The sequence below is a fragment of the Trachinotus anak genome, unplaced genomic scaffold (genome assembly GCF_046630095.1).
Source record: "Trachinotus anak isolate AG129_WGS33_773 ecotype Australia unplaced genomic scaffold, CSIRO_AGI_Tana_v1 ptg000010l, whole genome shotgun sequence".
Lineage (NCBI taxonomy): Eukaryota > Metazoa > Chordata > Actinopteri > Carangiformes > Carangidae > Trachinotus > Trachinotus anak.
In genome coordinates, this window is record NW_027273861.1 from 21,817,354 (window position 1) to 21,835,001 (window position 17,648).

General features: G+C 42.1%; 1 protein-coding gene across 1 annotated transcript in view; it reads left to right on the forward strand.

Moving 5' to 3' along the window:
• Positions 1-3,434: 3,434 nt before the first annotated feature.
• Positions 3,435-17,648, forward strand: part of cachd1 (cache domain containing 1) — an 83,454-nt gene continuing 69,240 nt past the window's right edge. The window contains exon 1 of the mRNA XM_071486171.1: positions 3,435-4,396. Coding sequence (XP_071342272.1) covers positions 4,148-4,396 — 249 coding nt within the window. The 5' untranslated portion in view covers positions 3,435-4,147. The remainder of the gene's footprint in view (positions 4,397-17,648) is intronic.

Sequence of the window (17,648 nt, forward strand, 5' to 3'; positions counted from 1 at the left end):
GCTTCAAATTATGTTAATTTATACATTCTTTCTAATGTTTGCGCAAGGATCTTTACAAAATTTCTGCTGTGCAAATATCTCAACTAATTCAGGAAATGAAGTCCCCTCAAAAAAGTGTTATCATTTCTGCCCTCATAAATAAAGAACAGCTGGGTTCTAATACAAAGTGCAAATAAACTACAGGTTTGCCTGTTGAACTGAGAGCTGAAGGCAGAACAACACAATCCCTAGAAAACCGGGATCTTCCAAGGGGAACTGATAATGTATGTGGTGCACACACTACGTCTCACCACTCAACAAACATCCTTGTGTTTGTAAGTGTCTAAAAGCATCTGACGGCCGTGCAAACATCTGATGGAGTCTGCAGCCAAAGACACAGACAAGTGACCCATTCAGGAACATGGCAAAGTCTGAAGTCGGGGACTCTTTTTCCTGCTGCAGACCAGGGTCTGCAAAGCTGTGTGTTCTCTGACTGCATCAATCACACTTGCTTTTTACAAGCAGAGGAATCCATTTGTATTAAGTCATGAAAGGATAATTGGAAGCTAAAAAAGAAAAAAAGAGGTTGTTATTATGAGAGGTAAAACCTGAAAAAGCTCCGCTGGTAACCTCAATATTTTTCTTGAAAATACACTTTCAGTTCAGAATATTCAATAAAATGACTATTTACAAAACTCAAAGTGAGTTTCAATGCAGGCCATGTAACAATGGGAGATTTTTAGACTTGATTTTTCCTTCTCTAAATACCACACACCAAAACTATTTCTCCATTTGACAGATGATATTTCACTTAAGAGACACTGAAGTTATTTTGGCTTCAGTACGAAGCAATCATGGTGGGCAAGCTGCTCTATCCTCACTATGATCAAAACCATGACTAAACAGAGTTGACTGGTTGGCTAAAACATAGAGATTACACATTTATTATAGGTTTATAAATGCCAACTCTCCAGCAAGAGATGTATCATGAAGAATATGAAAATGATAAATAATCATCACACAGTTAATGCTAAAAAGACTCACAGTATGTTGATGTTATAGCTGCTTTTCTGGGTCTCAGACCAAACTTAATGCTCCAGAGACGGTTTCCACAGAAGCAGATTCAAGTTCCTTCACAGCTACATCAGTGGTAAATATTTGTTTCTTCAGTTGCCTCCCATGACTGACTGTGATGATGATATGTTGACAAATGATATGAACAGACTGGAAAGACTCTATTGTCAGGTCTGGCTTGATTGACACATAAAGCAAGTAGCACAATGCCACCGTGAGCCTCATTACATGACTAACAGAGCTGGGTAGAAGGTATGTTTTTGATCTCAATCCATCTGTCAATCACATGCCTCTGCAGGCTATCTCTAAAAGTTCAGGACGGGTCTGGCATGATGTAACTTATGTAATCACCTCTGGCAAAAGTGTTAAAATGTGAACGGGCATGACTTGACACTGAGCTGCACTGTGGCATCCAGTTTTATGATAGGTCAACCCCAGCCAAGTGATATTCTGTAAATCATTTGTGATCAAGTGCCACTGACAATCTCACCCCTCCACAAACTGTCCTTTAGTCATCCGATTTGCAGAAATATCCGGTTTCCAACAAGCAAACATTTTCTAACTCCATTTAATCCGACAGTCACGCAGCAAACGTTGGTTTCAAGCTCTTTCACTGGCAGCTCTGGAGTTACATGTTGCTACAGCAGGCTCACATTCATTCAGAGGAGTGTGAGTATCCTAAGGCATGTTCAGTAAGAGGTAACCAAACCAAAACTGTCCTTAGGAGATGTTACACAACTGGTGGTAAAGCCTTCCTTTAGTGAAAGTTAATACCATGTAGAGACAGAATGCTTTCATATCATTAAAAGGTCTTAAAATGTCTTAAATCCAAATTTACAAAAGAAAAAACTGACTTTTGAAATAAGCCGAAGTGAACCTGTATATTGCACTTTATGACAGTTTGTAAGATGATGTTTTTCGTGTGTTGGTAAAATCTAAAGAAACCAAGTGATTTGATATTCCCCTGTTCCAACGGCCATGAAACAGACCTTCAGTGCCTAAATGCAATGTTGGTTAACCAGGAAATCTCCAAAAAGTTGCGAGTAGCAAGGAGATGGCTGGGAAGAGACCAGCTGTGCAGCTGCAAATCAAATGCACTCAGCACAACGAAGTGAAGGAGAGAGAGAGGGAAAGAGAGGGCAGTGATTAGAGGTCAGCTGTTGGATGGGTTGAAGTGCTGTTATGCCTCAGAGCTTCACATCATCGGCCTTGACTACAGGAGTCTTTACCAAATCAGCTATCTGTCACCGTTTTTTATTTCATGGCCAGCAATCACAATGTGGATCGCCCAAATACACACCAGCCTTTGCTCTTTCTCAAAGCTGCTCAGCCAAAGTCAAATTGAAGCTGTAGTGAAACCACGAACTGGATTCTTACAGAAGTGGAGTCTCTCACGGTCACTACACCCACAGCAGCTACTGCTTTCATTCACGTTCAGACAAATGTGCAATGCTGTTGTTTCCCCACAAATCATTGACCTTTGCAGAGAAGTGATACCACAGTGGTGCATGTATCACCAGCACAGGCTCTCTGTGTACCTGTATCTTCACAGCATCTGCTCTGGATGAAACTGTCTCTTCATTAATCTCATTCTTTAGTTTGGAGTATTTAGGACAACAGTGTTTTTACAACAGTTATTACACAGAGGCAGTGCTATTTGCAGGAACACATCAAATGACCCTGTTGCCTAAACAGAAGGTCACATGTAAGAGGCTTTAAGTAATGCCACATCGAGGTTAAAAGAAAAAGAACATGAGGGGCTTCACCATGAATAGAATATTTTGAGGACTCATTCATCACAACATGGACCCTGTGACAAAAGAGTGGGTGATGCATGTAGTTGATATGTTAATTAATTCACCAGATTACAAGTTAGAGTGGAGTTAACAGTTAAAAGGGTTTTATGTTGCACAAAAGGCTGACAGCACTATAAAAGCAGAGGGGTCGGTCACTGATACGGCCTCATGTCCTCTGTATTTATTTTTGGAGGAAAACTGGATCGTGGGTATTTTATTGGCTGATTCCAGCATTTTTTAGACACATTATATTTAAATGTGAATTGCATATGTGTTCATTCTGGGACAAGTCACCCCTCCTCTGTTGAAGTTTGGCCCTTTAAAATCCCCATTCTGTCGGGAGCTCCTTTTTGGAGCCAATGGTCTAAAGATGGAGGGCACTGTGTGGTGTTAACCGCTCTCAAGCATTTGTGATTTGGGTCTATATAAATAAAATTGACTTGATTTAGTTTTAATCCGGCAAGATATATATACATATATGTATGAAAAGAGTCTGTATTTTCCCATCAAAACTTTATTCTGCCACGTTAGGAAATAAAATGATACAGAATCACAATAATTAACTAAACAGTTTATCTCACAATTAAAAATATAAAACGCTATCTCAATATTTGGATAGAAGCTTTTTTTTTTGTCTAGTCAAGATTTTCTGAGGGATGGTATGTGGGCGGGCTTGGGGGGGCTTGGACTCTAGACCTTTATTCAAATTTAAATTTCTCTTGCTACGGCCCTGCTGGCTGAATCATATTGTATGAATCATGTGTTAGTTCAGCATAAAAGTAATATAACATCCCTGGTTGTCTGTACAGAGGTCACTTTGTAGGTTTTATTACGATGGCTGTGTTCCCAGTAGTAGCGGCGGCACAATGAAACCCTGATCCATTGATCCAGGGATCCAGGAGCCGGTAGGACTCCCGTGTTTCCACGCCTCCCACTTTCACCCCCACTGTGGTGATTCTCCGGCTCACACACTCACTTTGCCAGACTTCCAGGAGTTGGAGCGACTGATCGAAGACGGAACACCGACAGCATTAAAAAAAAAAAAGAAAAAAAAAGAAAAAGAAACACCGTAACCTCTTCCACGCATGGATCTGTTTCCTTCTCTTTGGGGATTTCAAGGAGGTGCGATGGTTTGCGCGGCTACAAATTCTGGAGACTCGCACCGGAGAGGAAGAGCACACGTCCTCAGCGCTGCAAAGTTGTAAAAGTAGTTTCCCTTGAAGTTTTTTTTTTTTTTTTCTTTTCTCCGCCGCCAGTTCAGACTCCGTGTTTCTCCAGCCCGCAGACCCACAGCCACCATGGCGAGGCGGACTGAGGGGAGACCCGTGGTTTTGACGCCGAATACGGGCGCTGCTTTCCGGGATAAACACCTTCGGTTGCGCAGGGGCTTGTTGGCTTTTTCCTGGAGCTTCGTTTTAATCTGCTCCGCTCTTTCTTGTGGATACTGCGGAGCTGAGTCGGAGTTTTCCATCCTGGAAGAAGCGCAAGTTTTGGCCGATCAAATGAAAAAGTTGTCCTCTCAGGAGCTGGGAGTCTTTACCATGCAGGTAAAAGAGAACGAGATTTATTATATTGTTGAATTAGTTTTTCTGTTTTGTGTTTTTTTTTTTTTTTTTCTGTGAAACTGTGAGATACTCATGCGGCACTTCGAGCTGTAGCGGCTGTAAACACCCAGCAGCGGCTCGGACAGGACTGGAGACATCGACCCGCTCACTAGAATAATACAGGGACCACGGGGGGAAACTTTGTTGACAGAAATGTTGAAGTGTTACGAAACAATCGGCTCCTAAGTTGCCAGCGTTGCCTCGCAGTGCAGCAGCGGGCGCTTTGAAGTCGGGACGCGTTTATCCGGGACAGCAACACGCTGGAGGTTTGGTGTTCTTGGGCAGCGTGTGTTTTACTTTTATTATTCCCTCATCCGGTCTTTCCTTTTTCTTTTTTTTTTTTTTTCCCTCACAAAAGATCACACGTGTTCTGGCACAGTGGATGTGTGCGTGTTTGCCTGTGTCTGCTGGAGAAGCGCATGAAACGTGAGGAGAAACTGTCACCCACAGTGCTCATCGTGAGCAGTCAGCCATGAAGCGACATTTCATTGTGCTATCTTTTTACAAGATTGGACCATATCCCTCATTTAAAGAGAAAAAAAAAAAAAAAAAAAGCACCAGCTCGATTGCAGTTCGCAGTGAGGTGTAGGTCGTATGACACATGCCGTTGTGCAGATATAAAAGCTGATTTCTGAGGATCTGAGAGAATGTAGGTCTCCTGAACACCAGCTCACAGGGGGTGAATCCATTTTAATGTGAGCTGACTGCAGCTTGAACTCCATTCAGAAAATCAGCTTTTGGACACAAGGAGACCTGAGAGAGAGAGAGTGTGTCTGTCTCTCCATCAGCTGTAGTTGGGTCAGATTTGATTTCAGCTTGTTGCAGCTTATGTTTCTGTTGGTTAATTGTTTAGTTGATAAGATGTCAGAAAATGTCCCTTCGGAAGTTCTCAGGGCTCAAAGAGCATAAGGGGACACCTCTAAAATCATGTATATTCATTCTACATTTATACATCAATATAAAGGAGAAAGGGAGCATATTAATAAATCGGAGAAGATAGAATCTGTGATTAATTATTTATTTTTTTGTCTTTGGCATTTTTGCCTTAAACATTTGTCAGTTATCAAAACTGTTGCTGATTCATTTCCTGTCAAATGATCCGTTAATTGTTTCAGCTCCAACTGACATTGTTGACTGACACATTGTTGAAGAGCATATTCCTTTATTAAACTAGAGAATCACTAGTTGATCATTGAGTTTTGAGCTGAGATGTTCAGTTGATTGATTGATTGATTGATTAGTTGAAAAGTGTCAGCAACAATTAAGCAAATACACCAAAAAATACCCTCTTTATAGTTTCTTAACTGTGGACATTTCCCGTGTACTTCCACTGTGAAAGCACAGCAGAGACAGCTCTTTGCCAGGTCTGTCCGTGCCGAGCTGCACTGAGTCACCAAATGGCAGGAGGAGCAGGGTGCAGCAGTGCTGGGTGCTGCTGGGTGTTGCTGGGTGTGAGGGTTTTTTTTTTTTTTTCAGCACTTCAGAGGCAGAGGAGCTCACAGGCCCTGAACACAGAGGCGAGGCAGCAGGGGGGCCCCAGCCCCAAATGGTGTTTCATCTTCTCTGCTTCCACACAGAGCTGCCTTCATCCCAGCTCTGGGAGTCGGCTTTGAGGGCTTCCTCTGATCCCCCTGGATCGGCCTTTGTCACCACTCGGGAGCTGAGCTTCAGTTTGTGCTCCGTCTTCTATATTATTCCTCCTCTTCCCATTTTTAGCTCTTGCTTGTGTATATACAAAAAATTAATCAGCTCTCTTTTTAATTTCTGTCTTCTTCTTTTCTTTCCATCTCTGCCATTTTATTCCCCCCATTTTTCTCTCCTCAGAGAAAAAATGCTCTATCAGCTGCAGAGATGCAATTAATGCAAAACAATTATGGCTTTTATCGCTCTCACTTAATATTTCATGACTCATTTCAATTTCAAATCGCCCTGTGAAATCATCATGCATTCTGCATCGTTCCTCTGTGTCGTGGGTAAACAGGTTTGAGACGATCGCGTTGTTGTACAAAACTGTCAAAATCTGACTTGGCATCAAGCTAGCGGGAGTTTGATTGAAGCGGTGCATTTAATGGATTTGTGAGGGTGGTTTTCCATGAAAGTAAGAGATGTGCATCCAGTAAAAACAGCCTGTATCTGCCCATGAAAACAACTGCAGGAATCCGTCGGCCGTGCTGGCTGTGCGGACACCTGCTCTGCTGCTCAGATGTGGCCCGACTCTCAGTCTGCAGGTGTGTCAGTAGAGCTGGATTTCACTTCACTATCTTTCTGTCTCTTTGGCATTTACCATTTTTTTTCCCTTTGCGGTGCAGGAGGCAGTGCTTTTTTTGGGGGGGACCTTTTTCCCTCCACATGTTTATCTGAACACAATCATTGACTCTCAGCTGACATTCATTATCTCTTAGAGACATTTTTTTGGTCATGTTTTCTTTTCGGGCTCCGGGAGTTAGTGCTGTACCATTTCGGAAGAGATCTGAAGGCTTTGCTATCAAGTGAACATCCCAGCATCTCCATTTAAACCGTAATTCTAACCCTCTCCACTCCACCCCTCATTCTCTGGCAGATGTGTAATTTGAGGCTCGCCCTGTCAGTGCTTCACTGAGTCACTGGGTCAGCCTTGTTCAATCTGTCATTGAGTTACTCAATTATCAGGGGACATGAGGGTGTACAGTTGACACTTTGTTTAAATTGACAGTTCAACTTTTAAAAGCATAGCATGAGTTTTCTCAGCTTTAAATAGGAATAACTTTTTTTTTTTTTTTTTTTTTTTTTTAAAAGATACACTTCTGCCACAATTGTCTACAATTAATTTCTATCTGATTGTTCAATCAACATAAAAATAACTGGCAACCATTTTGATATTTGATTGGAGTCATTTAAGCAACCTCTGCTGGTTCCAGCCTCTACAGTCTGAAGATTTTCTTTGTGTTATATGATAGTGAACTTTCATATCTCTGGGTTGTGTGTTATCCAGCTGTTTACTGCAGTATTGATATGTATTCTGTTATCATTATTCCTATTTTCATATTATTTACATGTCACATTTCCTTGTGTGTGATGTGTTGTTTACTTGAAAAGGCCTCAGTGTGGCTCCTGTTGAGCTGCTGCTAATTCACACTGTTTGTTGTATCGTTGATTTGTTGCTGCATGTCTGGCTTTTATTCTCAGACAGTACAGTCTTCCACTTCCGCAGACACTGTTTCTTTCAGACAGATTTGTGACACTGATTTCTTGTGTGTGACTCTCAGCGGATGTTGTGGAAGCGGACAGTCCTCTCTGATATGTAACTAATGAGCGTTTCATGACAAATTTTCTGTGGCTCAAAGCGGGAGGTTTTACATGGCAATCTGGATTTAGGCTTGGACAGAAATATGAAATTTAACCTCCTTTCCCTTTTTCCATGTTATTAAAAATTGGGCCTGGTGCTACTCTTGTCATGTGGGCGCCTGCCGGAGCCAGGACCACAGAACACGTTCCCACCAACAGCTACAGCAACATGGGCTTCATCGCTGTTGGAAACTTTAACATAAAGGCACGCATAGATTGTGAAGCCTCGGAGAGATCACTCATCACTGTGTCAAAAGTCCAAGACCCTATTGGTTTTACTGAGAGGGTATTTATGCCCTATTGGCTGATTATTTGTGAAGGAAATTTCACTGTGTTAGTTTTAAGGGTCATAATCCACAGAGAAGTGTGGTTTGTTATTGAGGCTGGCTCGTCCTGTATCCCCAGCCCCCTAATTGAATATTGATAGTAATTTGAGGGCAGTGGAGGTTTGTGCAGGAAGAGAGAAAATTGGGGCAGCTCTGGCACTGTCATTAGGCTGTGATTTTCTGGTTTGGGTTTGGTCCAAGGGCAACAGGGCCCAGATTCCTGCTTTGTTGTCTTCTTTCACTTGGACCAGACAATTTGATTAGGTTTGTTTTGACATGTAGAAATGTTTTTCTTCATTCCACCTGCCTTTATTTTAATCTCCTTATTCCCAGTCCTCTGCGTTTTCTTTTGTTTGTCTCTGGGCTGCGTTCACTGTGTTTCTTCTCTTTTCCACTCTTTATATTGGATCCGTTGCAGAGACAGGCAGATAGGGAGGAGGAGGGTTTGAGGATGTACAGCGGGGCATCAGAATTCCTGCTAGGTTCTCTGCAGCACAGCTTCAAAGCCTTCTTGCCTCTCACTGCATTGCCTACATGGCTGTGTGCTCAAACAGTCAAGGTTACTCTGAGCCTTGCAGGCCCTCTGCTGCATGTGGGATTATTACTATCTCTCTCTCATCCCCTCTTTTGACTTTGACTCTGTTTTTCTTTGTTTTGCACCACTGCAAATGTCCAATTATTTTCAATTAATAATAATAAGATAAATGTGTGTATAAACCACTATACATCTAATCTGCGATGTTATAGCACTCCGTGCAGGGCTTGTATATGTTGACTGCATGCTCATTTGAAAATGTGAGAGTATATATAACACAGGCTTTATGAAAGATGAGCACATGTATAACATTGTTCTTCACAAAAACACTCATCCAAAGGACAAATGAACACTTGTGTGTCAAATACATTTCAAAGCACAATCTTGAACTTGTCTTGTTGAGGATATAATGGGGCTCTTTTTGTTCCCCTCCCCTCAGGGCACAGAGCTTACATAATATAACCAATTCTTCCCAGTTGGCGCCCTGTTGGAAATGACAGAAAATGGAACTTACCAATGGTGGAGGCTAGATACCGCCCCTTCTCATTTGTTATACTCCATGCATCACCTGGTGGACGAGCTGGGATACTGAGCCAAACTCCAGGTTCACAGCTTCACACAGGACCCTGTCGTGCAGCCGTTGCACCGTCCTATCACAGCTATAAATCACTGGTGTATGGAGATATCTTGTGTTTGATGAGGATCATGAAGGACAAGTTATAGACGACCAAAAGCCTGACTGCAAACGGTGCCACAGGTGGAAACACCTTCTCTAAGCCGCTCAAAGACGGACTTCCAGATCTGTACACGGAACTCGCGTTGCGTGAGCGTCAGTTGTTAACGTTACATTAACAACATGTCATCAGCATGCTCACGTCCCGAAATGTCACTAATTGTCTGTTAATTGCTGGCAGCTGGCGTCTGTTGTAGCAACCCTCCACACACAGCATTCACAGTGGCTAATGTTAGCTTGTCTTGGCTAACGCAGTGAAAGCTCATGACATGAGCCGGGTGCTCACTACATTAGCAGCCACAGGCATCGCCGTTCAGTGTGTTACAATAAAACACTGACTTTTGAAATGAATTTCATGCCGTGGGTCTGTCACATTGTTAGTCAGTTTAAACTACTGCTTGCACACTAACCATATGGGGGTGTGCATGTTTGCTAGTGCACCTTGTGTGCAGCAGCCTGTGTTGTCTGTTTTTTGCTGTGGTATCAAATTTGATACAGACTAAGAGAATTCTGACATTGGTTTGGTCGGGTTTTGGTTAGTGTAGTTTTAAAAACTACTTAGATCATGGTTTGAATTAAAATACGTCATGTGTTTTGTTGACCCATCCATCCACCCCAGCCGCCTCCTAACACGGACTTTGTCGCTCCACATACTACGTCACCTGACTTCCTCTTTTGTGTGGCCTAACAATAAAACGTGAGTATGGGTCGCAGTAATCTGCTTGCACAAACGGCCTATGGGCTGGTTTCTCACAGACAGTCTCAGTGTTCAGCTTGAGTGAGCTACAGGTGCTTTGCATTTGTCAGTTCCTTGTTTTTAGTCCAGCCATCAATTGTGATGTGCCTCAGTGGTTTATGAGCCCTTTGAGGCTGCGATGAACTATCTGCACCTTTTTCCATTTTAACGGTTGCTTTTTTCCCCCAAACTTGTATTGCAGAAGACTTTTTTTTTTTTTTTTTTTATATACATGTTCTTGCTTTCACATTCAGTTATTGGCTTCTTCATCCTAGATTGCTGTTGATGCATGAAGAATTTATAACTTCAAGTTTTTCTGTTCTGTTTGCGTGTGTGCTTTGGAGTTATGTCTTTTTATTTTATTTATCTTAGCTGAATTTGAAATGAACAGGGTAACTGGGGTGATAAGTTGTTTGTATCTGACCTTCTTTCCAAACTGAACTTTTCGAGATTTTAAAAGTTGCATTGTTACATTGAAATTAAGGCTCTGTGTTTTTTTATGAAGAAAAAAAAAACAGGCTCTCTGCCAACAACTGCAAAGTCCCACAGCGACGTCTGTAGAGTTTTAAAACTTGGCATTACTTCCATATCAGTCCTTAAAATTCTTGGCCTGTCCAAAAGCCAGGGAAACAGCCCAGCTCTGTTGACTGTTACCTTTATCTTCCCATCACAGTGCAGGAGAGAACAGAGCAAAGGGCCACGTTTTCATTTAATGTAGGGCTGCTTGTATGTTTTGGCCCGAGTCCAACCGCCGTGCACCGCAGTGTCTCCTCCAACTTCCAAACCGTACACACACCAGACACGGTGAAGTCCCCAGACTTGTTGGATGACACAGGGAATCAAGTGCTGCTGTCAGACGGCAACCTTGTTCCTCCTGGACTAAAGAAAAACAAACCAATATTTCCAAATTTTCAGCATTAGATATTTTAAAACTTGCATGGGATCGCTGGTTGGTTTCATGGGCTTTGCTATTATAAAGTGTAATGATGATTGGTCAGTCTTACACTTATACTGTGTCTCAACATCCTTGTGATCCTTGTCTTATTGCTGCTCTAGTATCTCAAGTTCTACATTGAAGTGACTGACTTTTCTAGGAATCTATTGGAAAGTTATTTTTGATTACTTATAGTTGAAAATGTGTAAAATGACATCTACACTTTATCCATCATTGAAAAGTCCAGAATCTGTCAATGTGCCATTTATTTTCCATTTCAAAATGTGGCCGTATTCATTTTTAACATTTGCCAAATTGCCTCCACAGAGACCTGAACAGACATCATGCATCATTTTGTGTCAGACTCCATCTTTCTTTGAATCCACTGACAGCCTACTGTTTTGTTAACTTTGTGCTGGAAGCCTTTTGGAGGAAAGATATGGGGGGAGAGACATTTTCAGGGATATGTTTTTTTTTTTTTTTTTTTTCTTCTTCAGAGTTTTTGGACGACATGACCCCCATTCATTTCAATCAGAACTGTTTTAATTTATTTTCCAGTGTAAGTACAGCCGAGTGCACTGTCTCTTGGCTCCTGCTGGACTGTGGTCGGGATGGAGCATGAAACTGATGTTCTTCCCCTTCTGCACCAGCTGTTGTGGTTTAAATCTGTCTGTACTGTCGTGGCCAGATCATTTATCTGACCGCTTTTTGATCTGTTTCCCACATTTCTCAGTTGAAGTAGGCCTCTTCTCTGTTTGGCCTTGACTGAAATTGGTTTTGCAGTGTTTTTGCAGCTTCTTCAGCCTTCGCCTTTTTGTCTCCTTGATCTCTATCTTTCCCTGCTCGTATCTCGTACTGACCTGCCCCCGAAATGCCAGGCTCCTCAGATGTTAGGAATCTAGACGGAACATTGCTATCTAAGTGCAGTATAGTTAAACATAGTCTGATTAGGGAAAATACATTTTTTCCAGCTGCAGACATCCTGCTGTTATCAGTTTTACCTGAGATACACATCAGGATGACACTTGGATGCATGCACGTGTCCATGTCTTTGTATTCTATCATAATCATGTGTAGAGCTGAAATGATTTGTTGAGTAATTCATCGTCGATTGACAGAAAATGAATCAGAAACTACTTTGATAATTAGTCAGTGCAACCATTTCAAAAGCTAAGTGCCTTTTATTTGTTTCATATCATTGTAAACTGAATATCTTTGATTTGGAGACTGTTGTTCAGACAAAATAAGCAATTTGCAGATGTCCCCTTGGGCTTGACCAGTTTATAAAACCAGTGATTATTATCATTACAGATTAATCACAAATTGTAATTATCTGTTTTGTCTTGTAAATGTCACATAACAGTGAAACATAACATCACGTATTGAGATAAATATGCATTACGATATGCACTTTATGATCACATTAGAACTGTTTCATCTTTCCAGCACCAATATTCTGTGTATTGAACTGAGTCCTGTTTATCTTCATACAGCCAAGCCCTCCAGGTTTTCAGTGAAAGTGGCGAACTCCGTCCTCTGCGTATTAAAGAGGAGAACTAATTAACTGGCAGTGTTTAATCAGCTCATTCTCCATTTAAAATGATTCTCTCTTCCTCTCTCACTCTTTATCTCCCTTTTACCATCACCCACTCTGCCTTGTCTTTCTTCACACGGCTTCACTCTCTGCCTCTTACACACACACACACACACACACACACACACACACACACACACACACACACACACACACAAAGTGATAACAAATGCACTCAATGAGAGAGAGAAAGGGATCTTTATTAGTGATCCAGGCTTTGTGTTCCTCTTTCTTTATTTTCTTCTCCAGATTCCTGCCAGTGTTACTTAGTTAGCTCCAACAGGGCTGACCTGGCAGTGTGAGCCAAGGGACCTTCGGCCACCCCTTAGCAAGTCAGTCCCTTCACTCGCCACAATGGGCCAGACTCAAAATGAACTTTCCCTGAAAGGGAGAGAGAGAGAGGGAGCAAGGGAAAAGAAAAGGGTGGGGGTTTGTGGTGAAGGCAAGGGGGCAGTGAGCAAAATACCCATTTGGGAGGGCAAGGAGAGTAGAGGGACCAGCTCCCTCCCCCAGACACTATGCATTTGTAAGGCCCCCATCCCCCTCAGTATGCACACACACTCGTGCAGAAGAGGCTTTGCATTCTCGATGAGGAGAGAGTTGGAGCTCCTACTGTGGAGAAGCAGATCAGACGGTTTTTCATGCCTTTTTTCTCTTTTCTCTCTCTGTTTATGCCTCTCTACCAGAGCTCCGTGTTGCATACATAAACTCGCAGTAAACCCAACCTTCAGTCACTGAGGAGAGCTGTCTCCAAATTTGTCTTCAATTTCTATCCACATTTATATACCTGCAGTGTTTTTGTAGGTGTACCTTTTTGGGTGAAGACCTGACTGTGCATATATAACAGTAGGCTTTGGGGTTCTTCTTCGAGGCAGAGGGTGGTTAAGGGTGCAAGAAAAAAATGCTAAATTAGGTTCCAGGGGGTAGGAATGAAAGAAGAGTAGAAGAGACGGTGTGCAGTGGTGGAAGCCAAAGAAATAGCAGGTTCTCAAACTGTGGAGTCACACACACACACACACACAAACACAGAGCACAGCAGTTTGTATCTGTGTCTTTGATGGTGAGGAATTATATGACACTTCTCTCACACTGGGGTCACGGGGTTGTGAAGGTCGGCTCAGTTAGTCTAACTTCTCTCCTCACTGCCATTCATAAACATCAGCTGCTGCAACATAGGAACCCTGTATCTCCATGAGGTTAATTATGAGTCGGAAATGTTTGCACAAAATTCTCAGTCATTCCTCTGTCACCTCAGTGGCTGCTGAGATTTCAAGCTTTCTCAATAGGCAGTTGGGCCTGGCTCTGAGTATTTGGTGGGAAATACCCCCAGGTGCTTTTCTGGTTCTTTTTTCTTTCTGTGCACTCTGAATTGTGGATTGGTTTCTCAAAAACCCATGTTTGTGCACCAGATTAAAGATGCAGAGCTCTGCAAGCTTGACTACTTATGAATGAGTTGGTGTCTTTTTGGGCAGGTAAGGAACCTATGATGTAGCTAACATTAGCCACATAAGCTAGAAAGTGTAGCTTGGCAAATTTTGGGGTACGACATGTAAACCCCCCTTACCATCACTGACGATGGTTTCACTGAGCTGCCTCCAGCTAATATTGTAAGTAAACCATTTAACTTCAGGGAAGTTGAACAAAATGTTGGGTAAAGAGTTTAAAGGTATAGAAAACAAGCTTATTTGCTTTCTTGCTGAGACTCGGATGAGAAAATTGATACCAGGAGGCAGTTAGCTTAGCTTAGCATAGACTGGAAGCAGGGGAAAACAGTTAGCTTAGCTTTGTTCACAGTTTTGAAAACACCTAAATAAACAACTAATTAACATGTTGTATTTTGTTAGTTTCCCCCATAGACAAATAAATGTGTGTAGCAGTTTGTGGTTTTATGAAGTGTTTCTAACTGCTCCTGCAGTTAAGCTAAGCTAATTGCCTTCTGACTCCAGCTTCATCCTTTAACACACAGACATGGGAGGTGCTGGTCAGTCTTTTCATCTAACTCTTGGCTAGAAAGCAGATGGTTATTTTGTAAAATGCCAAAGAATACCTTACACATTGTGGTTGCAGTTCTAGCAGTTGTAGCTACTTTTACTGTCTTGGCCTGATATTATAACTTTCGTTAAGGTTTTTGTTGGATTCAACATTGCTGGAAAAGTTGAATTCAGAAATAAATGGGGGCTTATAACCTTCCTCTCCAGTGGGATTGCAAGTTCTGTGGTTTATATGCTTTCATATTCAGATGATCTTATGATTTTGAAATGATGTGTTTTTCTGCTTTTGTTTTCCCTCATGCCTTGAGGTCTCTTCAGCAGTCTCACAAGATGCTGCCTGCATTTTTGTTCCCAGTCTCTCCTTTGTCCGTCTTTTCCACCGTTGTCATCCTCTCATCTTCTCTGCTACCCATTCCTATTTCTCAGTGTAATTGTGTCTGTGGGTGGTAGTATATGAAACTATGTCCTGTGCCTTTTGTCTTCTGCTGGTTCGCCGCCTTTGAAGATGAGTCAGGAAGTGACCAGGGCTAATGAGATGAACTTTGGACTTTCTGCCTCTGTCTCTGTAAGACGAGGCTGGTCGGAAGATGAAAAGAGATGCAGTGTTTTTATTCTTGCAGAGAGAGAAAATGGCAAGGGGGGGGGGGAAATGTGATACAGTTTGCTAATTAGGAGGCAAGGAGGAGTGTCAGAGCTTTGAGTGTGAGATGAAAAATGCGAAGATACTGAAATGACATTTTCAGCGTTCCAAACATATGTAGTAAACACTTAAAGACACACTGTCTTTACCTATACACACATACCTCACATAAACACAGACACATATAAAGCTACATGCATGTAGTGACTCACGAGTAATGGAAGACAAGCATTACGACAAACCTGATCTTTATTCAGAACTCTAGTATGTTTATGACATAATTATGTCAGTGCAGAGACTCACCTGCATTTCCAGTTTGTAGACATACTGCAACAGCTTAGCTCTCGGCACAGTAGTGGAGATTTCCTCTCTGCTGTGATGTCAGCCCAGCAGAGAACAGAGCTCATTTATCTAAGCACAATAAACGAGCCCTCAGGTTTTTAACTTATTCAGCTCAGTGCCCAAATGATAACCATAATGTCTCACACTGGGTCCCAGACTCATAAAAACATATTGCTCTTGTTGCGTAGGGACCATCTTGAAATCATCTTGCAGCACATTTTACCTCTTGGCCACTTGTTTAAGAAACCTGCCAGTTTTCCTCAGATTTTTCTTCCTGGCCGACTATGTCTGTGGTCAGGTTCTCTTTGTGGTGTCTCCAGTTCGCTTTCTCTGCCAAGTTACAAAAAACAATTGGTCGTTTGGTGGCGGGAAGGATCATTTGGTCTTGGTGTGGATTACCTTGCTGGTTCACTGACTGGGCACTGTCGATTCAATCTCATTGGTTTTGCTTGAATCTCACGTCCATTTAAAATCAGGTTTTCAGGGAAAAATCTTAAACACCAAGGACGTGTTTTTTGTTTTTTTTTATGTTTCTGGCAGCAGCATCAGTTTGATTTGAACAATAAGAAAACTGGGGAGTTTACTGTAATAGATGGACATCTGGCTGAAACAACCAAAGGAAGAAAGCACCACCTAAGGAAACTTCATGAACAGACAAACTGTTTTACTCATCTGGTTCAGGAGATCGTCATAAGAAGTACTTTGGCAAACATTCGTTTAACATCTGCTTAACCATCAACAGCTGTTCTCGACTCTTTTAGACTGACTCCTGACATGAGTTCAACTCTCATCAGTTTCTGTCAGAAATAAGTGTTTGATTTCGTTGCAATGCAGAAAGCCCACAGCAATGATTGCTTCAGGCCAAGTAGAGAGACAAAAAATGTGGAGAACCATTTTAAACAACTTGCTGGGTGAGGATGACTTCCCTGTTGACCTAGTGTTGAATATCACCAGATTCTCCCTGAATGTTTTTCTCCTGCAGACTCAGTATGAAAAAACAGTGCTTCTTGCCCATCGTTGTGTTTACAAGATAAGAAGCTATAGTATGGCCTCTGAGCGGCGCTAAGTCTTCAGGGTAGACTGAAGGCTACAGTGAGTCGCTATCAGAAAGCGAAGGGACGGGCTGGGGCTAGCTGGTTAGCATGCTAACTTCAGTAGAAGAAAAGACGAGATGGAGACGAGAGTTAACATTGGTGTTGCTTTCCAATGCTATCCACTTGGCGAGTAAAGGAATGAAGTTTGATGCAGAACTTGCATCGTTTCTTCTGGTAAGGTAAGAGCTGCTAATGCTAACGCGGCTATGTAGCAATAGCGTAACTTAAAAACAGATCCTTTAAGCCCTCATTTGTGTTTTTCTCCAGTAGAAGTGAGGTTACCCTCTACAAGAAACCTACATTATCATTGTATCCAGTCTTATCCAGTCCCCTCCTATCATTCCAACCTTCTATCTCCCTGACTTCTCTTCCTTTCCAGACGGCCAGCTTGTTGCCAGGTTTGGCTGGCTGGTGCCGTGCCAGCTTTTCTCAGTCTGTCTAACCCAGGCGTTGGCACCATCAGCCAGCCAGGGTTTCTGCTGGCATCTCTTGGCAGCTGGTCAGGAGACAAACCCATCTACAGATGCAGTCTTTTCTGAGCATATTATGGAACTTTTTTTGGAGTTGTGATTAAGTCAAGTGTAAGTAAATGTTACAGTCAGATTTGCAGAAAATAAGCTTTGGCATTGCACCACGTTAAGAGCTGAACAAAATTTTCCAGTGAAGGTCCTGACTGACGTGTATAAAAAAAACGACAGTATAATCGTTTTCATAAGTGGAAGCTCCTGTGTCAGATTGTAACATTTTAGTCACTACTGCAAACTTTAAGTGCATTATACAAATTAGACAGTGGTGCGGAGTAAGTAAGGCAATGTTTGATACATCACTGAAGACGTCACTTCTTATGTTAGATGAAAATGGCACATACAAGCCATTAACAGGCAGTTTTGAGCATTTTTCCACACTCCAAAAACAAATATCCCCCATGGAAATCTTACAAATTTGA